The 26,463-nt window shown below is 42.5% G+C and overlaps 5 protein-coding genes across 9 annotated transcripts; 4 read left to right on the top strand and 1 right to left on the bottom strand.

The window, feature by feature from the left end:
- Positions 1 to 313: 313 nt before the first annotated feature.
- On the top strand, positions 314 to 1,348 carry LOC125762084 (ribosomal RNA processing protein 36 homolog). The gene is made up of 2 exons (XM_049423837.1): positions 314 to 514; positions 589 to 1,348. Exons 1-2 carry the CDS (start codon positions 416 to 418, stop codon positions 1,291 to 1,293), a joined length of 804 nt encoding a protein of 267 aa, XP_049279794.1. The 5' UTR covers positions 314 to 415; the 3' UTR covers positions 1,294 to 1,348.
- Positions 1,281 to 2,115, bottom strand: LOC125762087 (39S ribosomal protein L11, mitochondrial). Its single transcript, XM_049423842.1, has 2 exons — positions 1,995 to 2,115; positions 1,281 to 1,929 (listed from the first exon to the last, which is right to left on the bottom strand). The coding sequence occupies exon 2, from the start codon at positions 1,922 to 1,924 to the stop codon at positions 1,334 to 1,336; it is 591 nt and encodes a 196-aa protein (XP_049279799.1). The 5' UTR covers positions 1,925 to 1,929; positions 1,995 to 2,115; the 3' UTR covers positions 1,281 to 1,333.
- Positions 2,116 to 3,613: 1,498 nt separating this feature from the next.
- LOC125762054 (sodium-independent sulfate anion transporter) lies at positions 3,614 to 18,958 on the top strand. 5 transcript variants are annotated; one of them, XM_049423775.1, is made up of 9 exons: positions 3,614 to 4,112; positions 15,756 to 15,926; positions 16,030 to 16,165; positions 16,269 to 16,377; positions 16,476 to 16,889; positions 16,959 to 17,313; positions 17,379 to 17,681; positions 17,745 to 17,890; positions 17,967 to 18,958. In XM_049423775.1, the coding sequence occupies exons 2-9, from the start codon at positions 15,788 to 15,790 to the stop codon at positions 18,321 to 18,323; spliced, it is 1,959 nt and encodes a 652-aa protein (XP_049279732.1). In that variant the 5' UTR covers positions 3,614 to 4,112; positions 15,756 to 15,787; the 3' UTR covers positions 18,324 to 18,958. The 5 variants fall into 5 exon arrangements, with proteins under 5 accessions (XP_049279732.1, XP_049279731.1, XP_049279730.1 ...); XM_049423774.1 differs by having other exon boundaries at positions 3,614 to 4,317; XM_049423773.1 differs by having other exon boundaries at positions 3,618 to 4,184.
- Positions 18,959 to 19,498: 540 nt separating this feature from the next.
- On the top strand, positions 19,499 to 20,303 carry LOC125762092 (60S ribosome subunit biogenesis protein NIP7 homolog). The gene is made up of 2 exons (XM_049423847.1): positions 19,499 to 19,689; positions 19,773 to 20,303. The coding sequence occupies exons 1-2, from the start codon at positions 19,634 to 19,636 to the stop codon at positions 20,257 to 20,259; spliced, it is 543 nt and encodes a 180-aa protein (XP_049279804.1). The 5' UTR covers positions 19,499 to 19,633; the 3' UTR covers positions 20,260 to 20,303.
- A 94-nt stretch (positions 20,304 to 20,397) lies between these two features.
- LOC125762055 (peroxisomal carnitine O-octanoyltransferase) lies at positions 20,398 to 25,018 on the top strand. Its single transcript, XM_049423777.1, has 3 exons — positions 20,398 to 21,021; positions 23,133 to 24,059; positions 24,140 to 25,018. Exons 1-3 carry the CDS (start codon positions 20,770 to 20,772, stop codon positions 24,818 to 24,820), a joined length of 1,860 nt encoding a protein of 619 aa, XP_049279734.1. The 5' UTR covers positions 20,398 to 20,769; the 3' UTR covers positions 24,821 to 25,018.
- Positions 25,019 to 26,463: the final 1,445 nt, after the last annotated feature.

Raw genomic sequence — 26,463 nt, 5'->3', positions numbered from 1 at the left:
ACCGTGTGGTAGCATAGAAAAAACCAACTTTGTTCCAAGATTGCGATTACACATGAGCCATGGTGTTTTCTGTCAAATAGTGCAGTTTGAAGTTATTTTGACACATTCTACCATGGTAAAAAACAAGCAAAAGTACATAATGTAATCGGCCCTTTAATCGTACTGTTGTAGCAATACGGCCAGGCTGGAAAAGGAAAACTGGAGCAGTTACGCTACATTTGGATTATTTTGGAAATGATGTGTACAAATTGCGCTCGTTTTTAAACATGTGTCAAACTGGATCAATTTTGCAGCCGTGTAAACTGTGCTAAATGTTATGGTTGTGCACTACTGTCAAATGAACGGCATGTTTTTATAATTGGGGAAAAATAAATGAAAATTGTTTGCGAAGCAACGAGCACTTCTAACCAGAGCAATGGATTCGTCTGAAAACAATTCCGATAGTGAATATTCCGTTGAAAATGAAGACACAGAGTCGTCTTCTGACGAAGCAAATAGTAGCGACGAGGATGTGGTAATTTTAAACTAGCACATGGCTAGGCTTCTAAAATTGGCTAATGCTTTTCACGAATATTTTTCTTTCCGCAGCCCAAACTTGCAGATGATGAATACAAAGAAATGCCGTTTGAAGAATTGTTACAGTTGCAAAAGAAGCTTGGTTCGCGTGTATATAACGAAGCTATATTTGGCAAATCTGCGGAGAGAAAACAAAGTGCCTCGGTGAAGCCAAAGCCGGCAAAAAAGCCTAAGCAAACATCAGACAACGAATCAGACGACGACAGTGGTCCGGAGGAGGTGACGTCCAAAAGGAAAGTTCCAGCCTTAGGAATGGGAAAGCCAGCTAAAAATACTTCCATTTCGCAGCCGAGGGATCCACGTTTTGATCCCCGTCAAGGTTACTTCAGTGGTCGCCAGTTCCGTAACAATTTCGGTTTTATAAACGATCTGCGCACCAAAGAGCTAAACAAATTGAAAAATAAGCTCGAGGCAGCGACCGATCCGGAAGATGCGGATAAATTGAAGTTTTTGATTCAGCGTACCGAGAACCAGATACGGGAGTACGCGAAACAAAAAACGCTCGATAAGGATAAGTTGCAACAGAAGCAACAGGTTCGCCTTGCCGTACAGGAAGGAAAACGGCCGTTTTACGAACGAAAGAGCACCAAGCAGGCACGCGCATTGGTTGAGCAGTACGATAAGCTTAAAGACGCCGGAAGCCTTGCTAAACATATCGACAAAAGGAGAAAGAAAATTTCTTCCAAGGATAGGAAAAAGCTGGATTTCTCTACGTAGTGTCGTTTATTCTACCGCTTAATAAAGATAAAGTGTCCATCTATCCAACACGTAACATTCGCGCTTCTCTCTTTTCCTGAAGTTCTTTACGCTGATCTTCAACAACTTGTCGTCGATGTTCGAGAAACTCTTTGTACTCCACGGGATCTAGCTCGTTAACGATTTCGATTCCACACGTGCGAGCAATCCCGACCAGAGCCTTGCACATATGCTCCGCCGTAAGAAGGGCGTTTGGCGGATCTTGCAGTTTGATCTTTGCTATTTCATACAAATGCTTGCGCGTAATTTTTCCCGCGATCTCTTTGCCCGGGTTCATGGCACCGCGCTGAATTCCGGCAGCTTGCTTCAACAGGAACGTAGCAGGTGGTGAATGTATCGTCAGCTCATAAGCCCGGTCGGATGTGACCGCCACACGGCACGGCAGTGGAATCCCTTCCTTAATGTCTTTTGTTCGTTCGTTGAAGTCTTTGCAAAATGCCGCTATATTAATGCCTCGCTGACCGAGCATAGGACCAAGAGGCGGTCCGGCGACTGCCATACCGGCCGGGATGTTTGTTCGCAGTTTGCTGCTGTGATTGATTTTGTCGAAAGTTTTCTTCATCGTTTTTAGGCGTCCTGCTGCTTTCGACATTTTGTCTGGAAGGTGCATAGAGTTATGAGGAGGCAATAGGATGGTTGCAGTATAATCTAAAATCACTTACTTCTCTGTTTTAAGCGCTCTTTCACTATAAATAAAATGTGAATATAATTGTCAGAATTGTGTAACAAAAACAAGAGTTTAGAAAGGAGGTCAGTACTTGGCGGTTTTTGTTGTGAAGCTTTGACATGTCATTTTGACAGTTGCGAGCAGCAGAAAATCGTTGTGGATTGTGGAAAAAATTGCTTGCCGTAAAGAACTTGGTGATATTTTCCATAAACTATTTCTATAAATAGATTTCCCTGTTATTTTTGAGTATGTTTTTGTTGACGTACATCAACGATAAGATTGCTTTGAATTTAATTTTTTGACAGCAGTCCCCAGATACGAACCAACGCACGTGAAATGATAATGCATTTACTGCCATCTGTTGGTGGGAATTATTAACACAGCGTATCGTTATGGCTTGTTGTTGGTTAGCACGTGTATCGTTCTACATCTCATGTAATCTCATGTAATATCACTTTGAATGTGATAATTATCCCATTATCGTGCAATTATATCATCAATAAAGTCAATCAATAAACTTTTAGTGTAAATTTTAATCTAAGTCACTTCCGATATTAATTCCATTTGATTGTCATTTCCGGAAATTAAATTCAACGTTCTCTACCGCATTTTCTATCAATCTCATTATTATCCAATTATCATTACCACCTGCACAAAGCTGGAAGTAATTAAACACCTTTCCATTCTAACGCGATCGGATTACTTTCGGATGGAAGCGTGATGCGTGAGCTTGATGAAAGATGATCGATCGTTTAAAGTTTTTCATAACAAACACAGTTTCCATGCGTTTATATTGTGATATCAGCTGAAAATTAACACTATTAGTGCGGCCAAGGTATAGTTGACCAGCACGTGTATTGTACCATCACAAACACCACCATGTGAGCTATGAGTTGATTTCATTTGTTTCCCAACACAGCCACGTACGGCTAGTTGTTCCGTTCACTTACCCGTTGTCATACAGCACGTGGCGCCAGGGAAATGCCTGCGATTCGCATAATTTGACGATAGGTTTCGCCATACTTTAAACCCAACCCTCACGCACCGGAAGGTCTGACAAACTTCCGGTACAAGGAAATTCCAAATTCATTTTGTTATGGTTTTGTTTTACGGCGACAACTGTGTTGCACGCGCCGCCTCAAACGATTATTTTGCAACAAGACAGAAAATGCTGATCATCAGAAGGTAGAGTACTGCACGAGTCGACAAATTAGTTTTTTTATACCAAAAAAATGGTTGCATTGCATATTATAAATCATGAATTTATTTTGATTAATCATTTTATAACAAAAATAAAAAAAAAAGTTATGTCAAGAGTATCCGCAAGGAACTAAATTTTTTCCAACAAAACGTTTTTGAGTGTTTTTTTATGGTTGATCTTTCATACCATTTGTTTCGTTAACACAAAGCAAGCTCGGAACGGATGAGAAGGTACGCATTTTAAGTGCATTTCATAACCGATGATCAAATGAAAATCAATGAAAATTTAACCTAGTAAGTTCATGTAATCTTACGGAGGGTGTATAAAAGGGTGAAGAAAAGGGCCATTCCGTACTGATGTTAGTGTCAGGAGCAATGCCACGAATGCCAACCGATCGTGCGACCGCGATCGTTCGGTGAAGGTTTACCGTCGTAAGCGATCGGTTCACTGCTTCAAACGGGAGGCCTGCAGCGGTAGAAGTGCAAGGTTGGAAAATTTCATAGGCCAAAACGCAGCTCACACCTGGACGGGCGATCGGGTGCGCACTGGCTGAGCCATTCAGTTGTTTACAAGATCGCGATAGAGCTACACGCAGCGCGCTTTCACACCGGCCGACCGGTTGGGTTGAAGTACCAGAAGTGTTTTTTATACGGCAAAGCCCTAACCGTTGGATGGTTCGTTGTTGTGTTTTTTTGTTGTTGATTTCCTTGCTTTTACTGAGGACGTTTTGCAGTGTTTCTTCTGCTCATATAGTTCATTATGGTACGAAGCAGAGTGAAGTAAAGGTAGAAAGACAATTTGCTACTTCTGCATAAAACGTGCGCTAACGTGCGGTTGACTAAAAAAGGTAAACTTTTTGGCCAAAAAGCAAACATCGTGCCTGTTCCGGAATCCTTGCAGTGAGTGTAAAAAGTACGTTCGTTAATCTATGTGTTTGTGTCTCCGGAGATCCTGTACGCATCCATTAGCATCGATCGTTTGACAGTAAGCATTGCCAATTGTTACACTACATCCATTTCTGCCAGGCGGAAGAGTGGCCCCAAAAGCTTAATTCTTCGGTTGAAAGTGTAAAGTTAGTGTACGGCAATACCGTGTTAAGTGTCAGGAAAGTGAAAAGGTGCGTTCCGCGTGTGGGCACGCACGGCTATCACACGGTTATACACAACATACGGTGATACACATTGTAGCAGGTGAAACAGAGGGAAAACCGTTTCCTGTGTAGGTGCTGTAGGCACCACGGCATACACGTTCGTTTGTTTTCGTATGATTTGTTTATTTTCGTAAGACTGCTGTATCACCTGATGCTTTGAACGTTTTTGTGTTCCGTTGCGGTTGCTTCTTGTGACTGTTGGTCCGTTCCGTTCCGGTGTGGCAGAATGGAATTTGGATAGTCTGTGGCGTATTGTACGACTGCAATCGTCCGTTTTTTTTTGCTAATGCTTGTTGGTTGGTTACGCGAATCAAACGCGTTACGGTTGTGGCATACTTTGAGCTGTGCCGCATTAAAGGTTATCAACCAAAAACGGACATCGTTCCATGGTGTTAGGAAATGTACCGCAAAAACTCCGACCCGACTGGCAGAGTTTGGATGATCGTAGGAGTTGGTTATGAGGGTTTTTTTTCTGCAGAATCATACATTTTGTAACGAATATTGCCGTGTGGGTGTGATTGACGTGCGAATCACACTGAAGATCGCGCATTTCGAGTGGCATTCGATTGCTTAACTCACAAGGCAGCGAGAGGATAAAAGGATAAAAACACAAATGTGTGTCATCGTGGAATGGGGTTGTAAGTGAACACATGAAAGGCGCACCTTGAAAAGCAAAATTTATGACACTGGCTAACCCCGGATTCAAATTTAAATATTGTCTTTGTACAGTGAGTAGAACACAGTTTGTGTCATATAAATATGAATCTAACACATTGTATCTGCATACTAAAACAGTTGCAAAACCTTAAGCAATATAAGATAAGAAACACTCACTTGATTAACGATCAAAATACACAAATGAGTTGGCGATTTAATTGATTTATTTTTGATCTTGAATCATTATCATGAAGCAACACGTAATTACAAAAAAACGTTTTATAACTTTGGTCTATTTATTGGCAATCTATTAATTCTTTGAGTTGGAAAGAGAACCATTTCGACTATTTTGCAATTTAAATAAAATGTCAAGAAGAGGAAATTTCAAATTAATCGTAAAATAGAAGCAAATAAACTAGTGAACTAGTATTGCAGAGAGAGAGAGAGAAAAAAACCTTCAGCAATGACCATGAACTTGTGGTACAACGCAACAAAGAATCAAGGTTATGGCGCAGAATAAGAAAAAAGAAGGAACAGTGTGTCTGTGTGTTAATAATATTATTGTTTTTTGCACATTCGAATTGCATCATTAGGTTTTAGTTCCCGTTAGAATGTGGTAATATTTCAGTCCAATCCTTTAGGATGACCTTCGACACCATTTTAAACGTTCATGTTTGTTGATAAATGTCTGATTTGTCGTTGTTAGTTGGCAAAACAACAACAATTATTATGTACAATTTACCACTGAAAAACGTCGTATAATTTTTTTTTTGTTTTGTAACTTTTATGGAATGTAGTTAGCGCGAAAAAGATCATTAAAATATCGGAAACATCACCACACCGCAGCTGCTAATTATAATTTTCAATTGAATTGTAATTTAATAATCCAATCCCCAACACACATGGCGAATAATTTGCATCCAACGTGCCCTGACGACATCGCCATAATTCCGTTTGTGAAGGGATTCCCCCACACCTAGCTGGTGGGGTCTGGTGAACCAAAAATCCAGTTGCAATAAACTGGTTAGTGGTTTGTGTAGTTTGATTGGCATGGTAAAGAAAAAAACAAAACAAACTACATCGTGCCAGACACGGTGGCGTATTAAATGATGGGTTAGATTACACGATGTGCTGTGGTTTTTATTTAATGATACTATCCATGACGCTACAGCCACATTTAGCCGCTCGAAACGCTGACGATGCATTTCTGTTCGTTGGTGCCTTGCTCAGCCTAATCATGCATTTGGAATTTTCGTTACTTCCTGGCGAAACCAGTATGTTTTCTTTCCGATGCGATATGATCGATCGTTGAATGGATGGTTTTGTTTTGCTCTGTCCCTGATGGACGGTTTTTATAGTGGGAAGTAGCATGAAGGCCGGGAATGCTAGAGAAGGTTGTGAGTGAGTGAGTGAGTGAGCGAGGACTTCACTTAGAAATGTTTTTCTCCCATTCTTAGTGTACGGATTGAGAGAGAGATGGGGAGAGAGAGAGAGAGAGAGAGAGAGAGAGAGAACGAGCAAAAATGTAAACAACAATAGAATTGTATAATTACACCCAATGTAAACGATCATCAAGCTTTAACTTGCCGTGAGCTTCATATGGTTTGAAGAGACCCTTCATGAACGTTAAAAAAAAGATGTTTTTTTTTTTTAATTCAATCAACGTGTTCGAAGCTTTTGCACAACTTTCGAATATGCGTGCATATCCGCCCGGGGGGGCCCTAGGGTCACGTGTAGCGCAACCGCTCATTTCTCCCATTGTGCGATTTCCAAACGTGATCTCTTCAGGACCTGAGATGGTTTCGAAGGACGGTTGTTGCTGTGTGGTACCTGCGGCCACCTATCCAACCCAGGCCCAGCGGTTGTTATTACACGTTTGACCTTCGACGGCTTGACGCGCCGTAATTACTTTCCCAAAACAATTTCTACTCACAATTGCGGTCGCAGTAGCGCCGCAAATACGCCGGCTCGCTTTTGGTCAAAGTTGAGTTTAGCTGGAGGCGACGCTGTACCGTGTACTTCAAGGTAAGGCGATGCAGGTTCGCTGTCTGAGGGTCGGCGCAATCGCTCTACGCCAAATGCGTGATCAAACACGCTTCAACACCGTACTCGAATGAATGGTTATTTTTTGTTGTTGCGACATTATTATATTTTAATGACAACCGAGTCAATGACCCATTTTGGGTATTGGTAAACATTTTATAAACACATAGACGATGTAGTGTTTTTGAAACGATTAGAAGCTTGACGCTCGATGACGCTTTTAGGTTCATTTATCCGAAATGGGCAAATCTGACCGAAGCAATAAAACGGAAAGTTTGCAAACATCAGGTTGGCAGGTTACAAAAGGAGAATTCCCTTTCGTCACGTGCTGTTTTTAGTTCCCAAAAACACCTTCTGGGTCTAGACTTGCCGTTGCGTTTGCCGGCATTTTACGATGCCACGGTTCGTTGACCATCGGCTACGGTATATCGGATCGTTAAAGCGTTACCCATGGTCGGCCGGTAACGGTGGTAGCCTGATGGACATGATTTTGATGGCCCAACCGTTTATGGCATCGCAAATTTCCCTCCACCCATACATACATGCGTACCCATGCTGGAGCTATAGATGGGCCGACAGCGGCTCATTCACATACGGTCGATACATTTGAAAGGCATTTTATCATGTTTTATTGTTGTTGTGTTTTTTTTGTTGTATCGTTTTTTGTTTACAACCGTTTTTAGCCAGTCTTTACCGGTTCCTACCGGTAAATGGAAGTGTAAACAAACATATGAACAACGATCAACTACTCTCTATCAGATGGTAATTTACACGCAAATCGGTTTTTTTGACTGTGAATGAAAACGATCAATTGTGACGTTTAATCATTAGAAAAAATAATATTTTTTCCTAATATTTTTCATGTTACCGGATTGTTGATAAAGCAGTGCGCCTTCTTCCTCATCCACCAAACACCATATATCAAAATTATTGTATTAAAAATCTTCAATGACATGTGGAAAACATCCATTTTCCGCGACAACGATTTGCACAATCGAAACAATCTTGAAATGAATGAAAGGAGAAGTTGACAAGAGTTCATTAAAAAAAAATCCACTGCTCAATTACGATCGAATTGTGTAAGAACAATCATACGAATGTCATTAACGATCAAGTAACCGCATTTTGGGGGGTTTCCTAGCTATGTTCCGATTGCAGTGGACCGTTTAAAATTGGGGAATCCATGTACTAATAAGTAGTATAAGGGGTAGCCATTCTATACGCGAGTTGCTCAGTGAAGCGAAGAATAAACCCACCAGAGTGGTTTCGCTAAAACCAGCCTCGCCTGTCCAAGTTTGTGGTCTTTGGGAGATTCCCTTGAAACTGGTTTTTCTGGTAAAGTCAGGTTAGGATGTTGGTGTATGTTATATATAATCTTTTTTTCCACGATGGTTTTTGGGGGAAACTTCTTCACTACTGCGCGTTTATTTCATTGTCGATAACCTTGAAGATTGTAGTTTAAATAGCAAACCGGGTTTCCGTGGCTTTTTTGTTTTGCTTCATATCCCGTGTTATAATTAACCTTTGATAGTCGTCTTGTGTGGCTTCTAACGCTATCTATAACTTGAGCATGCTATAAAACTCTAGAAAATCCAAATTTTGCGAATGAAGGAAACCGCCGACCCGACTTGGATCCACTTCAGGTTTGTACAGAAATCTTGAGATTTAAACAAGTTATTTTTGGGTTATGATCCAAACGTAAATTTGAAGAAAAAAAAGAAATAGAAGTAATATTGTCGATCACCAGAAACGGGCACGTGATGATCGTGTACTGATATGCCGGGGGCATTGATCGTTCCGTGTAAGATGGCAAATATACCGTGAAATATCTGGTTTAACAATTAAGCTAAACAAATCTAGTTGAAGGTGAACTAGGCATTGTAATACCTAGTTGCCTATACGACCCTTACTGATTTATCCACATTTTTTTTTCAAAGAATTGACGATGATTCACCAAGGTGGAATGTTTGCAAATTGCTTGCAACACTGTTTGCATTGTCGTTTGCTGCTGGATTTACCAGTGCCATGTATTCGTTTATTGCACCGCCAGTCCCAGGGATGCCTCATATGACAGGAACGTTAAACCTGTCACTGGATTCAGGACTGGACAGCTGGAACGGGAAAGTTGCAGTACGGAAAAAAAGCTCATTGCACACAGCATATTTAAACAATTGATTTCATTGTACAGCTGCTATAATGGCTTGGTGATTGTTTTCCAACAAATGAAGAATGTTAAATAGATTGCTAATAATTGAGCTTTAAAACAACGCTGCTAGCTGAGAATTCGTTGCAACGCTCATATTTTTCCAGCAAAAAGAATTTAGAATCTTGTGGTGATTGTTTTGTTTTTAGCAGTCGAATGTATGCAAATTGCCACAATGCAGCGTCAATGCAATTGATTTTAGCAACACACGCTTCCGGAAGCGTCATAAAATGAATTCTACAATTTAAACGCCAAACGACACAATCATTAGTATTGATGGATTCGATGCTTGCGTCTAGCCAGCGAACACGGCACTATTATCTGGGTATCTGTGTAATTAATTACCGTTACCATACGGTCGACGGTACAAATGGAAAAAAAACTGGCTTCCGGACGGAAGGAAGTGTGAACCGTGCCGTACTTAATGAGAACGGTTTTCCACCGGCTCTGAACACGTGCCACCGCCCACTAATCTTAATCAGCAGGGAAGCATGGCGCGATCGTTAATACTTGTTGCCTGCCGTTTGCTTACGAACAATTGTCGCTTATGTTTTCTGATTGTTGCTGTTGTTGAATGTACAAAATGCAATAATGTTAAACAGGCGAACGATAAGAATTATTTGGAAGGGATATACAGTTTCATGTAACAAAATAGTAAACGTGTTTTTGAGCTTCGTTTTTTGTTTGTTTAAGTTTTGTTTTCACCTCTAATGTAGGCTGGGATCACGTAGAAATTGATCAAGAATGCTTTAAAAAATTGACTTACTCTGGGGTTTTCTTTATTTATTTTTTTTTTATCCAGACACTAACGTACATCTAGCTGCTGGAACTAATTTTTAACTAGTGGTTTATACTATATTCGATGGACGATGACGTTTAATAAACAAACCAGTTTTCTGAACCTCCATGGTCAGGTTCAGTGACTATCCGAATAAGTATTTTCTACTCATAACAAGAAGCGCCTAGTATTACTCTTCTCATAATCATGCATTTGGATGTTGTTTGTCTGTAAGTGTTTTAGTACCATTATCCCGAGAAATAAACTCTGCAACTAAACCCATACACCAAGCATCGTCTGTTGTATAAGCGCGTACATGTAGATCGATCAGTGGTTACATGATCAGTGTGGAAGTTGGTGTAATATGGCAGCATGATCGTCATGTAATGCAGTGGACACGGTGGTGTCCCAATTTAGACAGATGTCATTTCCTTACAATCTGCATCATTGGTAGTTAGTTATCCCCACTGCAGTACAACCCACTGCAACCGAGCAAAACCTTCAATTTTGCAGATGCATTGAAAAGCAAAGATCGATTTTCCGAGAACTGACGCATAAACAATTATCCCTTCCATTAATTGGCATCAATTCGGTGAGATTGCAACAAAATTGTGTTAACACGCCGATTGCATCATCGCAGACCGTTCTGTTGGACGTACTTTAATTGAATGTCTGCCGTTTCGACCGGTTGTTGGTGAGGCTGCATTAGGCGCACACTAGAATCCTTACATGCAGACGGCATCGCAAAGCACTACCAAACGCAGACAGACTCCAGTACACACTGTATCCACACACATTAAGCATAATTATATTCATCGACCAAACCGGTGATGTGGTGTACGCTTCAACGGGGGGGTTGCGATTGCCAAAAGGAAATCACATAAAGCATCTCCGTTGAAACGTACCAACACGGTTAGAAGTGCATTTGTTGTAAGAAAACCCGGCATCAAACCGTAAGTGATATATCTTGCCCCGACAGACGGATACAAAGGTCAGCATCAGGTTGAACCGTTCGCTAGTGTTAGAGCCTCTAAGCTCAACAATGTCAAACAAATGATTCCAAAACAAAAACGCAAAAAAATAAACAAACAACAAGCGCATCTCATGTACCGTTCCACGAGCAAATCATCGATGCATTGCGGCGCATGGCGGCCACGTTTTTCCATTCTTGGCTGTGCGTAAATCTCCCCAATGCTAACCTTCGCGTGTACAATGGCTTCTGCGCGCTACTGTGGAAGCATACGCACAACATTCCTACACCCCTCCCCCCCCCTTTTTCCATCGTCCCCTCGTACTCCATGCATCCGGTGACTTGTTTCCTTTAGCGTTGCAACGGAACTGACAAAATCGATCATTTCCATAAACCCCATCGGCAGCGTCGACCGCGAAGTAGCCTTTTTTATCTCTCCAACTATCGCGAGGAACGATCGTGTCCCGGGACACGATCTGATGCAAATGGGTGTAGAAATGTAAAAAGAAAGAAAACAAAAATCCACGCATAATAAAATGAACTATCCGTAGCGAAAAAAGATCCTTATGTTTTTTTTCTACTCCTTTATTGGACTTCCGGTTGATACGGTTGAATGATTATAGCACTAGCGTACGGAAGAACCTTCGCTGGCTTTGGAGTGTCTGGTCGCCTTAGACCGGTCTAACGGATTTTTGCAAAACAACTTTTTTTGGGGAGGGATTATTTCTTGTGCATGTAGATTTAAATTTATTTAGAATTTAGTATCGTTGTCGCTTGTTTTATTGCCATTAGATTTTTATAGCTTCGGAATCGCACTATAAAATGTGAACCGTTGTTGGAGTCATGGACATGTTCTGAATTCCAATGATACTGGTATTTCATACTAAGGAGGACATGTTTTGAGTAGCAGTTATGCGAAAAGTTTAAACAAATATCGACTTAATAATAACAAAAGTATGCAGAATATTGTTGGCACGTGTGTGACTTATTACCGATGCGATGTGGATAGACGACCAATCATCCTTTTAGGTGGCTTTTACCTTTATCCGGAACCCTCTGTGGGAATTGACAGGTTTACCTTGCCCTAGAACTGGTCATGCAGTTGAGATAAAATAATTCCAAGAATTGTGTCCAGTGTAAGCAACCATAAATAATCAATTTCATCCACAATGAATAGGGCCACCCAGCCGACCGATCGTGCCCGCTGGATTGATGAAAGCGTTGTAACCGGGAAAGGAGTGGCCATTCCCGGACATTCTTACCCTTGACAGATTTTCGCACGATTTGCAGGATTTCCTTCAAAGCATTACGTACCAACGAATGCTTCGGAACCATATCGGCTGATGGCAAATGTAAGAACAGGAACCGTTCCCACGTGTGTCTCGAAGTGAGGGCAAGAGAACGGGGGAGGGGCGGAGGGGTATAAAGGGCAACGATATGCAAATCATTCTTTCGCCACCCGCCTGCTGCCAGACGCGCTTGCCTTTATTGTCTGTAAAGTGCAAACACGATCGGCACTTACTGTGGCGCGTAGTATTGATTTATGGGCCAGATCGTGGGCTGGCCGTGCGGGAGTTTCCACGGCTTGCGACAGCGCGTCAACATTATCCAGCTGCACTGCACTCCTACTCCTCTGCCAGCACGGGTTAGGTCCGGTCACGATCGTGATCGAGTGATGGAAGCGTGTCCGGTTGTATACGATTTGCATAAAATGTGTATCAAACGGGTTGGCCGGTTTGCAAATGTGCACGCGACAACAAATGTGCCTCTACACGCCTAACGAAGGTTCGCACACCTCTGGACCAATTTGTAGTCGATAAAGCTCATCCAAAAAAACAAAAAGGTATCTTAAAACCATTGATCGTTGTTCTTTTGCTTCCTCTGCTGCTCCGATAACGAACGAGCTTAACGGTCGCGAGCAAGCAGGAAGTGCGGGAAGTCTCCAATAGGGGTTTGTGATACAGGAAACCGGTTTTGTTTCGGCGAAGGGTCATCGTGCAGGCAGAATGAAAATACAAAAAAAAATGGAGGTTTGAATCGCGTGACATCGTAACGAGCCCGGATTGGGCGGGTAGAAACTGGAACGAACTGGATGTTTCCAACGACTTTCGGTTAAACCCACGATCGGAAGATCAATGAAGAGGGCAAGAAAGTGTACGCGAAACGTCACTTGAGCCGTTGCCATGCCCGTCGAACGTTCATTCAATGTACAATAAAGCTAAAGTCGTAAAGGTGGCTGCATACGTTGATGGGACAGGTTCGATTGGGTGTAGTGACGATGACGATGGTTTGACGATGGAAGTGACTCAAGGCCAAGCTGCGTCTCTTACAAATGTCCTTTCGATGCTGTTGTGTATGAGTGCGAAAAAAAACCCCTTAGACCAGTGTATCGGGAAAGTATTGTGTTGAGTGTAGTGGTAAGCTTACGAACCAGTTATCACCATCGAGGACATTCACAAAATATAAGTGCTTCTGACGTCAAACCAATGGAGCCGCCTGGTGCTAGTTAGAAAGCATTTATACTTAAGCCAGTTAAGCGATTTTGGAGCACAAAAACTAAACAAATAATTAAAAATTTGGTTGATAACAACTTCTAATTCAATTTTTTTGTTAATGTTTTCCATAAAGAAGATACTAAAAAATGGAATTAATATTAGGATTGAGTCTATAAGTGCTATCGATATTCTCAGATTTCTTGGGGATAATCGCAATTCTCCATGATAGTGTATCGCCGGTACTACCTGCGCTTGTTTTGGTTTGTTTATTTTGTTTCTCTTAACAAAGCAACTTTTTTTTGTGGTTCGTGTTTGTGCAGGAAGTAAGAACCGTCCAATACACGTTCCAAACCGGTCATTTGTTTTGTTTTTTTTTTGTGGCCGAGATATTTTAATATTGCCATTTTGAAGGTTACAAATATAAGAAATATGAAACAAACAACTTTTACGATCAATTTATTTCGCTCAATAATCGTAATATAACGATATTTCCAGAAACGATGTGTTGTTTTACTAGTGCAGTAGAAAATGCAAGGCGATCAAAGCCGATCGAGTGGTAGTTTTATCCGTGGGAAAAAAGCAACTTTTTTTTAGTGAATGCGATTAGCGGTTTGTGATCTTCCGTAACAGGGGAAGGCTACTATCGTGCCAGATCAATACCAAGATATGCTTCATGCTTGTCTGGGGCCGATAGATAATAGAAGGTTAGGCTTATCAACTATCTCACGAAACGATCGCAGTGGATGGAATGCCGGTAATTTTCCGCTGCTAGTTTTGTGGTGTGATTTTATTTTCTCAAGCTGTTTGATTAACGTGAAGTGCAGAGCAAACTTTGCCGTTGTTGTAAAAATTATTAAGTAGAGTTTTAAACAAAAATAATGTACTAAAAAAAGCTTTGTGGATATTTTTTATTTTTACACAAATATGGTGTCGTTCTCGTTAAAGTTCCAACGAGAAACTTTCATCTTGAAACAACCCTTAAAGAAGACAAATCATAAAGCGGATAAAACCAATCACACAAACGCCGTTGTGCGTTGGTATTGGTGAAGGTACACCTCTATAAAATAGTGTGATTCAGCGGGATTTTGAACGAGAGAGAAAAAAAATGGCCGCCCGGGATTTAAGCTTCCGATCGAACGATCTGTTCATCCACAACCGTTTTCACTGCCATTGCGGATGGCCAGAAATCGAGCAGCGCAGACGCAACATTTGATGAAGCAAGCTTGATAAAAAAGCGTGTGTAAACGTGTGACGTACTTACGTCAGCTTGTGCTCACCGGCCATCACATGGGTTGTGATTGACTTGAAAATCAATGTAATTTTGTTCTACCAAACCTGCCAGTTATTTGCTTGTTTGTTTCAACGTGAATTGGGACGCGAAATTAAAAACCGACATTTTCCGAACGATTGTATGTGCGTCATTCTTAATCCGTTCGAAATCAAACAGATCCCGGGTGTGCTTGTCCAGCTGTGAAAAAATTGTTTTGTTAGCGTGTTAGCATGTTTCACGGTAGGTTGCTAAGTGTCAATAACAATGGCGACAAATTAGTATTAGCTCCCCAAAAATTAGTGGAGTCAACTGTGCGTGAAGTCGTTTGTGCTCCAGATGACGCTTAACAATGCGTTTCCCACTAAAAATTTGTTTATCACTTTATCAACTTCTGCAAGCGTAATAGTATGTTGATATCTTCATTCAAAATTAGCTTCCTTTTTGGGGATGTAAAAACTTATCCAGCAGAACGCTGTGAATAATCGTCGAAGATTAACAATAAGTTCAAAATAGAGTAACCAGCTACTGATCGTTGTTTGCCCAACGAAAATCGTGATGATCTTATCAGTGAATCCTTGTTACCTTGAGAAGGGTAACAAAATGGTGACACTTTGGCTTATTGGATCCCACCTCAAAATCTAGGTGTGAACAATCAAACGACATACACAACAAAAAAACCCGCCATTGTTGCAGTAAAAAGTAAACATGCACTGTTGTGATGATCGGTGTGTAGGCGAGAGTAGAGAAAAGCTTCAAAAATCACACCAGATGGTTAGCAAAGTGGAACCCGAAACGGAAATTTGCCTAACGAATTCGTATCCTCCGCCGCTGTCGTGTTTGCGTATCTGTGCTCGGGCGCACTGAAAGGCGTTGCAATAAAACTCGCTCCATCTGTCGGCAAACGTTTCATTCGTCGATCGTTCGCGGCACGCATACGTACCGTGCACCCTATGGTGATTGTGTTTCAACGAGCTCGCTTTACGTTGCAGGTGACAACAGCTCCGACTGCCGGCTGGTAAGGATGAAGACCCAGATCCATACGATCAGTGCGCCGAACGACGGTTCGTACGACAACGAAGCGCTCAGCTGCTCGACGATCGACATATCGACGCACAATGGCGAACCACACGGTGGTTTACGCGGTTCTAACGAATTCATCCGTAAGTAGGACCCTGGTTGGGCGGGCGAAAAGAGGAAAATTTATTGCAATTTATTTATTAAATTTTAATAATGTATTCTCTATCCTGTTTTACAACCGTACAGTTTCCGATACTGGGAAAAAAGTTACGAGCGATGATCAAACGGGACAAGTTAATCTATGGCTTCAACGTAAGGCTAAAAGTGCGTTTTCGGAAAAGATGATCAAAAAACGATTGCCCATTCTACGGTGGCTTCCACAGTAAGTAGATCCGCCGTGAATCCCGCCCCAAAAACCGGGCTTGTTCCAGTCGCTCATTAAAGAAACTGGTTATGCTATTTGCTTTTTACCTTTGTCTACCTAGGTACAACTCCACGGATGCGATTGGGGATTTAGTGGCGGGAATAACCGTCGGTCTGACGGTAATACCACAAGCGCTTGCTTATGCCGGTATTGCTGGGGTTCCCGCAGCGGTCAGTATATAGTTTTGCGTGTGCTCTAGATGGCAACCCGCAAGCGTTGGGAATATTAATCTGTATTTTTACATTCACTTTCTTGCCCTTTCTTACAGTACGGACTTTATGGATCGTTTCTCGGCTGTATCGTGTATATTGTGTTTGGTAGCTGCAAGGATGTACCGATGGGACCGACTGCCATTGCCTCACTGCTTACCTTCCAAACGGCCGGTGGTAACATCGGAAAAGCCATACTGCTCTGCTTCCTTTCGGGCGTGATCGAACTGATGATGGGAATACTGGGGCTTGGATTTTTGGTTGACTTTGTGTCCGGACCGGTTTCGTCCGGATTTACCTCGGCTGTTTCGTTGATTATAGTCACGTCCCAGGTGAAGGATGTGCTAGGTATTACGGCCAAAGGGACGACGTTTATTGAGATTTGGCGCAATATCTTCAACGACATTCATAACGTGCAGGTGTGGGACACGTTTCTTGGGCTGACCTGCATCGCGGTGCTGCTGATCATGAGAGTGAGTATTGCATTTTCGTGCCTGTATCATTCCATGCCTCTATTACACCCATTATGTCATTCGTTGTAGATCATTGCCGGCCTCAAAGTTGGACCAGCGGATGATGAGCTGAAATCAAAGAACCATCGGATCATTAACAAGATGATGTGGTTAATTGGAACGTCCAGAAATGCAATTCTCGTCGTAGTTTGCGGTGCCATTGGCTACACTTTCCAATCATCTGCAGTGGCGCCATTCAAACTGATAGGTGACATCCCGCCGGGTTTGCCATCGTTTAAGGCTCCACCGTTTTCGCTCACAGCAAACGAAACCCTGAGTGGCAATGAAGAATCGTTCATGGATATGGTTTCCAGCCTTGGTTCGGGGCTGATTGTTGTTCCGCTGATTGCACTGATGGAGAACATTGCAATCTGCAAAGCGTTCTGTAAGTAAACTTTTAGCCGAGTCGAAGGCGATGGTTTCATGGACCTTTCGTTTTCCCATTTACAGCAAATGGAAAGCCTGTAGATGCGACACAGGAACTGATTGCCATCGGTCTTGCCAATATAGCCAACTCTTTCGTGCAAGGATTCCCCGGAACGGGTTCGCTGAGTCGTAGTGCGGTCAACAATGCTTCCGGTGTGCGTACACCGCTGGGCAATATTTACACTATGGGACTGGTAGTGTTGTCGCTGCTCTTCTTTACGCCATACTTTTCGTACATTCCGAAGGCATCGTTAGCTGCCGTTATTATTGCGGCCGTTGTATTTATGGTGGAGGTAAAGGTAGTGAAACCCATGTGGAGGACCAAAAGTAAGTATGAGGTTTTGGATGCTGATTTCTAGATCTATATGGGAACCTTTATCGCATTTGCAGAGAGTGATTTAATTCCCGGTCTGGGTACGTTCATCGCTTGTTTGGCACTACCACTGGAGATGGGCATCTTGTTCGGGGTAGGACTGAATGTCGTATTTATTCTATACCATGCTGCCCGACCAAAGATTTCCGTTGAACGATTAACGGTGAGTATTGTACAGCATCGCATCAAGCGCATATTAGCTAATGCATTGTTTTCTTTTTTTTTACACCTTTATGCAGAGTCCTGGCGGTGCAGAATACTTGATCATTACCCCCGATCGGTGTTTGATCTTCCCATCAGTTGACTATGTACGCAATCTGGTGACAAAGCAATCTATTCGCCAGTCACTGCCGGTAGTAATTGACTGTTCGCACGTGTACGGTGCCGACTATACTGCCGCTACCGTGATCGATAGTATAACGCAAGATTTTGCGAGACGTGATCAGCCATTGTTTTTCTACAACCTGAAACCGAGTGTTTGTGCAATTTTCGAAGGATTGTCTCCGGCAGATTTTGTTGTATACTATCGGGAGGAACATCTGGATGATCTGCTAAAGCAGCGTGCCTATAAACCAAAGGAAGTGATTAGTGCCTAATATCGTGCTTACACGACATGGGAAAGACAGCGAGATGAGAGAGAGAGAGAGAGAGAGAGAGAGAGAGAGAGAGAGAGAGAGAGAGAGAGAGAGAGAGAGAGAGAGAGAGAGAGGGAGAGAGATCCATTATTGTCAACAATTGCGAACAGTATTAAGCAACATGAAACAATAAGCAAGTGCCAGAGTACCAGACGATCGCTGCGTCTTACCATTCCCAACCATTCCTAAACCACAAACCGTATTGCTATTCCGTTGGGATATTAAGAAATGTTTGGCAAACGAATTAATTCATAGGGGGTCAAAAAGGTTGTTCAATCTTGCCAAATGTTACGAGAAGTGGTCTTAATTTTTCAAGTTTTTGATAATATTCAACGAATGCATAGATGCTACGATGTAGGTATTATTTAAGAAACGAATCAGCAAACGAAAGCCGATACAGAAAAAAAAGTTATTTTATTAATACTATCACGGAAATGTTCCAAGATTGGTTAGAGTTTAACTGTAAGGGCACACATGTTTTAATATGGCCTAACAACATTAAAACCATTAGCGTCCAATGTATAAACGTACTTTAGCGATGACTTAAAGTACCTTACACCACGAATCTGAAAGTTACTAAATTAATGAAAAATGTATACGATACGATTGTTGTCTTTCTTTTCTTTCCCGAGGTGCAGTGAACTGAAAATGCTCTGTAGGTGATTAACATATTGTAACATTTTTTAGGAATCACCCTCTAATCCAGGTGGGTTATTATTAGGCTTCAAATTTTATAGCTTTTTTTTAAATTGAATAAGGTATTCCATTGTGATGATGTGGCCTTATAATTCCACTTAACTCTTAGTATATTTTTGGACGTAATAAAACACAAGTAACGATTGCGCGAATCACGTTCGTGGCACAATTTTGAAAACGAAATATTTCAGACATGAAACATTTCGGTTGGAAAATTTCATGAAGAAATGTTTCTATTCCAAAACCAATTGGTAAAAACAATTTAAAACAATTTAAATACCTATTCATAATACAAAATGCGTAATTAAGGTTTGATTATAAAAACATTTAATTTGTTTTAAATAAAATATTGATATCGCGAACAATATATGACCACAGATTTACTTTGTGCGACATCATGTCTTTAGCTGTCAAAGGAAAGCAGATGATCCAGCCTTTGTTTCGCACACGTTGGATCAAAACATACCGTAAACAACGTGCAACGTGCTACCGACCCGTACTGCATGGTACGAATTTACTTTGCAAAAAGTATAATTTCCTGATTTAGTTCAATAAAAACCTGCCCAACAGCAGCAATGAAGCGCTTGTCAGAGCAACAAACAAAAGTTTTGTTTGAAAAATTATCAAAATAGTAAGTATTTTCGGTTGTGCCGGTTCGTTCGTAATATGAGCGCTAGGTGTAATGTGATACATGACTGTTTGCTTCATTTTCAGCATTGGAACTAATGTAAAACTGTTGATCGATCGTACTGATGGAACCTACTGCTTCCGAGAGATGAAATCCCGTGTATATTACGTGTCAGAAAAAATTCTGAAACTAGCAGAATCGGTACCGAAGGACCAGATGGTATCGGTTGGGACGTGTTTCGGGAAGTTTACCAAGGGCAATAAGTTCATACTGCACATCACGGCACTCGCCTATTTGGCCCCTTACGCGCAGTACAAAATATGGCTGAAACCGGCCGCCGAGCAGCAGTTCCTGTATGGCAATAACGTATCGAAATCGGGTATGGGACGTATCACGGAAAATACTCCCATCTATCAGGGTGTTATAGTGATGTCAATGAACGATGTTCCGCTCGGGTTTGGTGTGGCGGCGAAATCAACCAACGATTGTAAACTAGCCGATCCGCTAATAACAGTTTGTTTCCATCAAGCGGATATAGGGGAATATATTCGATCGGAAGAGAACCTAATATAGGAAGGTATAATAAAAATCGAATACACGAAACCATTTCCATTCAATACGCATTTTTTTAATGTATGCACGATTCTGAAAAAAACGCGATACAACAGTCGGCCTAGGTAGGCTGATTCTGTAAAAGTGACAGTTGCAATGTTTTGGCTTGTAAAGTTGTAATTGCTCAGTGCCGCCAACCTGTCACCTCGGTTCGTGCCGTTGGCCGCAAAAAAAACATCAATCGAATACACCTAGCTGCTTACCTACTTCAACCGACTTCAAAGTCCAACCGGGTTGGTTTGCGTGCGTTTCGTGCGAGTGGGGACGTAAAGTGGATTGATAAATGTGATGAGCTAGAAAGTGGAACTGGTAGCGATCAGCAACTTTCAGTCATTCCGGGGTCGTTGCTCGATGCATGTAAACATCGCGGTACACCAACTGCAGTAGCGTAGCATTCTACCACCACTGTCCACTTCCTGCCGGCAGAAATAAAAACAGTGGAACAGTGTAATCAATCGAATCAAAACAATCATGAATAGGGAGAACATTTACTACCTTCCAGAGGAAAGCTCGGAAAGCACGTTTTGCTACGATGAAGACCGTCCTCGATTACCCTTACCCAAACTGGACCACACGCTGAAGCGATACTTGGAATCGTTGAAACCATTCGGGACCGCCGAAGAGCTAGAAAATACGAAAAAAATCATCGAGACCTTCCGCAAGGGCGTTGGAGCAAAGCTGCAGGCAATTCTGGAAGAAAAGGCAACGAAAGAAAAAAATTGGGTAAGTGCGATTGTGTGTGTGTGTGCGTATAACAACATTGTGTGAGTATTATCTTTCGCTAGGGCGCTTCATTACACACAGGCCATTTATTATCTTGCGCAAAAATGAAAGCCATATATTTCGGAATATTTAATCAGGCAAAGATAAAGGAAGGAACCGGACGACACGCTCAAAAAAAAAAAAGTTCACCATCATCCGATAGGGCTGGGTGTAAAGTTCAGTCGGCGTCGTTCTTGTCCCACACTGCATGCTGATGTGCGTCTGGACGTTTGAGTAACCGATCGATCCAGAATGCGGCTGCGTAATTTCGTTGACTTAGCAGTAGGTTGCGGAAGCTGTGAAGTCTGGCACGTAGCACCGGCGATGTACGGAAACGTTGATCAGCTAGCATGTTTTGCAAAATTTCAAGACGTAGATCGGTTGGGATGCTGTCCGGAATGCGGCTAGACGAGGCCGTTACACCTAGACCTTGACCCAACTCCAAGTCACTTTCATCGTTACGCAGCATCTGTACGAAAGCTGACTTAAGGATTTGCTGCGCTTGTGCTTGCAGGTCATCTTCGAACTGCTTCAAAAAGCGTACAATGTTCGCTTGTGTTGGAAGGAAGACTTCGAACGACTGCTGACACTCGCTGGACACAAGCGCACTTGAGTTTTGAAAATCTACTGTCGATATGCAGCCAAAAATAGTGCCCTCGGTACTGTCGGAAATGGACGGATGTGCCGCTGGAACACACGAGTAGATAAACAGGAGAAAACAATACCGAACACTGCGCCACATTTCGATTGTCGAATTTCGTACGCGAAGCTAGACGAGTAATAAGACAATTTTGACCATCGAGAGTACTTCGTTCTCCGACAAGCGAAGGCACTATTGCCCGTTGTTTGATAAGACATTAGATAACCATCAACACCTGTTCTGGTGATACCGGGTGCTAGAAGTTTTTAGTCATTTGTGTTTTTGTTTGCCCTAGTGAGTCGGGAAAAACCAACGTCTCCCGAGCATGTGATCGTTTGTAAACAAGGCCAAGGAACAATGCATTAAGGTGGTTTGTTTTCCTTGGTGACTCACATCCGGAAATCACTACGAAAAGGTAGATACATCTGGTGACAAGTGTATATTTATCTAATGAAAATGTTTGCTCCGCAAAGATATGGCTAAACAGTTTTCAGTATATAAAGCAACTTCCAGTGCCTTGGGGAAGCACAAGCAAGGTTTAGCGAACAGTGAAACTAACAATGAAACTAGCCAGCATCATCGTACTAGCTATGGTAGCCGTCGGAGTGTCGGCCCTGCCCCGACCGAACGCCGACCTGCGGGAGAAACTGCGTGAACACATGGCAATGATTCCGGAAGACATCCGTGCCGAGCTGGAAACTGCCATTCGCAACCGCGAGCAACCTTCGGATGCATTCTTCGAGAAGGTCCGCCAGCAACTGCTGGTACAGCTCCAGGAGAATCAACGGTTCCGTGAGTTTGCCGAGCAGAAGTACAACCAGTTCCTGGGTATGCTTACACCGGAGCTGCGTGACGAAGTCGATGGGCTGATGCAAGGTTGGATCGCCTACGGTGTAGCGCCACATGCCGACGAGGAGCTGACCGCTAAGCTGCAGCAACATTTCCAGCAGCTGAAGCAAACCCATTTCGAGCAGTTCCTGTCGAAGCTATCGCCAGCCCTCCGCGAACAGGTTCAGTCGGCTCTCGGTCAAGCTCACCATGTACGCCCGCAATTCAGCAACGAACTGCGTGATGCCGTTCGTCAACACTTCCAGAAGCTGAAGGAACCCCAGATGCTGTAAAGGTTTCGATCGTTGACTCTAAAGCAAATGTATTTTTATGCATTCGTAGCGCATAATGGATAAACGAAAAAAAAAAAATATATATAACATGATAAGGTATCACATTTGCATGCATTTCGCTATTACTGTTGATTCTTTGATAAAGAAAAGGAAAAAATAGGAAAATGAGAAGAAAGTTATGGCAAAATTTTGTTGCGAATACGAGACAGGAAAAGCAATTTTTAAAGCAAAGGAAAATAGGTCACACGAAACTGTTACTTGCCATTTTCCATTATCATTATGTGTACTCATGGACATGTTTTCTTCCACAGGTTGATAAATGGTGGGAAGACTATGCATACTGCACCTTGCGCATGTCGCTGATTCCATACTGTGTGATGGTTCAACCATTGCTTCTCGATGCCGTCGGACTAGAGGCAATACCGGAAAACTTTCTCAAAGGACCGGCAACATGTTTGCATCACAACATGGTATTTTGGAAGCTGCTCCGTACCGAACGGTTGCGACCCATCGCCACCGCCGACAAGAAAAACATTTTTTCCGCCGATTTATACCGACGACTGTACAACACCGTACGCATACCGGGTATCGAAATGGACAAGGTGGAAAGCTACTTCCGGACGGAAAAGGAAGGTCCATGCCCATCGCATATCATCGTACTGTATGGGGGGCGCATTTTTAAAATTCCCGGTCTAAATGCCGATGGTGATCCTTTGAGCCCGCAGGATTTCCTTTTCACTTTGCAGCAGATTCAGGTAAAAGTGGAAGGCACTAGCGTTCAGCATGCGGGTGTGCCGACACTAACGAATGACGATCGTACATCTTGGGCCAACAATCGACGGCATTTGATAGAACTTTCTACCCGCAATAAAACTATGGTGCGAGAAATCGAAGAAGCGGTCGCACTAATGATACTCGATACACACTGCCCGAAAAACTACTCGGATTTGGCGCAGCTGTGCTTAACCGGTGATATACACTCGAAATGGACGGATAAAAGTTGCGGTACGATCGCGTTTAAAAACGGACAGATGGGTTGTTACGGTGAGCATTGCTGTTACGATGGATCGATTTCGATGTCCATCAGCTTGTACGTGATGATGAGCATCGCAGAGGAAGGTGTACCGGATTGGGATGTTCCCGCCAGCAATTTAATACTTCCGGACGAGCTTGTCTTTGATCTAGACGACAAGCTGCACGAGGAAATCGTTCGTATGGAAAAAGTTGCCGACGAAATGGTAAGTAAATGTGTGTTGCAGTAAGTAGGACTTAGTGCGTTATTATTAACTGTATTGTGTTTTATTGTTTTTTTTTGCAGCAAAATTGTGTTGTCGTTTCGATGGATCAGTTCCAGGACTATGGGAAAGCTTTTATGAAAAAGCACAAAATACATCCGGATGCCTACGTTCAAACGGCGCTGCTGCTTTCTTACTATCGGCTTCATGGAACCTTTGCCCCGACGTACGAAACAGCCATGATGCGTCAGTGGTACAAAGGTCGCACAGAGACTTGCCGCTCGTGCAGTATCGAGTCGGTACGGTTCATAGAGTCTATGGAGAGTTCCAGTTCAACCGATGATGAGAAAGCGAAACTGTTCAAGGTGGCCGCAAACAGACAGATGGAGCTTATGAATGAAGCCCGCAAGGGAAACGGAATTGATCGACATTTATTTGGGCTGTGGTGTGCTGCTTACGACAATGGAATACCGATTCCAGAGCTGTATGATGATCCACTGTACAGCAAAAGTGGAGGTGGTGGTAATTTCATTCTTTCAACCAGCACACTCGGTTACACGATCAACTGTGGTTACGTAGCACCGATGTGCATGGATGGTTACGGCTGCTTCTACACAATGCTGGAAGATTGCATCTGGGGAATATTTTCTGCGTATCGCGACAGTACTGCCACCAGCTGCCACAAGTTTCAGCAAACGTTTCATCAAGTTATGGTAGATTTAAAAAATCTGCTAGAGCGAAGTGATCTACCAAACAAGCTTTAGTTATAAGATGGAAAATGTGCAAACACAATTGTTAACGGCAATTTTTAACAAATGGACAAAACATTCGGTAGTTGGGTCGATTTAGTTTTACTAGTTGTACTACAATTGGCCAAAGGTCAAAAGGGGGTTTGTGGTTATATCGGTGCTGTTGTATTCATCACATAAAAATAAAAAAACGCACATTATATTACTATGTAATCATTACTATGCATTTTTGAAGAAAACATATCACAGAATTAAGAGAAAATCTAAATTTCTTCGACAGGGTTTCAATATTTTTTTTTGTATCTTAAGAACGGCTTGGCTGAATCAAGATTTATTTTTACCACGTAGTCGAATAGTCTGACGGTCCTGATGGGATTTGATACACGATCCTCTCGTGTGGAATCGGCACCGTTTATCACATATACTACCGGGCCACCTCAGGTGTCATTGTAGTTTATATTAAAAATCCGATTTAATCGTATTGATAGGGTATTAAATTTATACTAAAGGCTTTTAAATAAAACCGAAGATTCCAAGTGTGAATATTGCAATGGATATTTACTTTATTTGCTGTTGTTTAATCCTGCTGCACAGTTCTGAACGAATGAATTTTTGTTGCTGTGTGATCACACTCTCTTTAACATCGAACTAAATTGTCATCGTTATTGTGATGATGGTTATCAAACGATATGATTTTAAATACATCGTGCACGTGACGCCCGTACAAGATGGTAACTAAAGCCAAAAATAGAAGTACATTTGCAACCATCTGACCGGTACACAATCAGTGCCTTGGTGACAGGAGGTCACAAAAAAAAGCAATACAGGTCGGTTGCTGCAATGGTACAGATATGATACTTTCAATCAGTAATGGCAATCAGCGAATGATGATATAACAATGGTCTTGGAAGAGCTTTTGCAACAAACTCACGTGATCGATGAGCGAAGGTGACTCATTGGTACCTTTGTTGCACCCTGATAAGACACATGCTAATTGGGCAAAGCAAATTGATTCATGCGAAGGACCTTGATCGGAAGATGCTCGATATCTATGGCAGTGGCAAGATAAGATTTTTTGGATTCCGTATAAAAGTCTACATCGCTGCATGATGAACAAGGTAGTGTGAGAGTAAACTGTCCGATCCATTCAAGATGAAGGCACACACGGTTCTATTGTTGCTCGTCGCCAGCAGCTGCTGCATTGCATCCCCAATGCCGCGGTCAGTGCAACGCCGCGCTGAGATCCCGGAGGAAACACTCGATCTGGTGTACGATTCGTTTGTGACCGTTTTCCGCACCGTGCAAGCTACCTATCCGCCGGAACTGCTGCAGGAAATTGCCAAGGAGCTGCTCGCTACCGGTGGCCACTTCCAGTTCTCCGAACAGTTGAACGCTCAGCTCGATGCAAAGAATGTGGAGGTACGTGTCAACTTGAAGAACGCCCTGGAGGATATTGCCATTACTGCCGCAGGGCTGGATGCATCGGATGATGTGGTTATTGGCAAAGTGCACGATTATCTGGACTATGCTGTGGATGTGCTGATCAACTCGCTGCCAATGGACGTTGTCGAGACCATGGTCGTAGAGGTTTTGCAGAACGAAGGATCGTTTGATTTCACACCAGAACTGGAAGGACTGCTCGTTGGAGCTCTGGCCGC

This window comes from Anopheles funestus, chromosome 2RL, assembly GCF_943734845.2.
Source record: "Anopheles funestus chromosome 2RL, idAnoFuneDA-416_04, whole genome shotgun sequence".
NCBI classification, from domain to species: Eukaryota; Metazoa; Arthropoda; class Insecta; order Diptera; family Culicidae; genus Anopheles; species Anopheles funestus.
The sequence above is the reverse complement of the archived record's forward strand: the minus strand, read 5'-3'. Positions and strand labels throughout refer to the sequence as shown.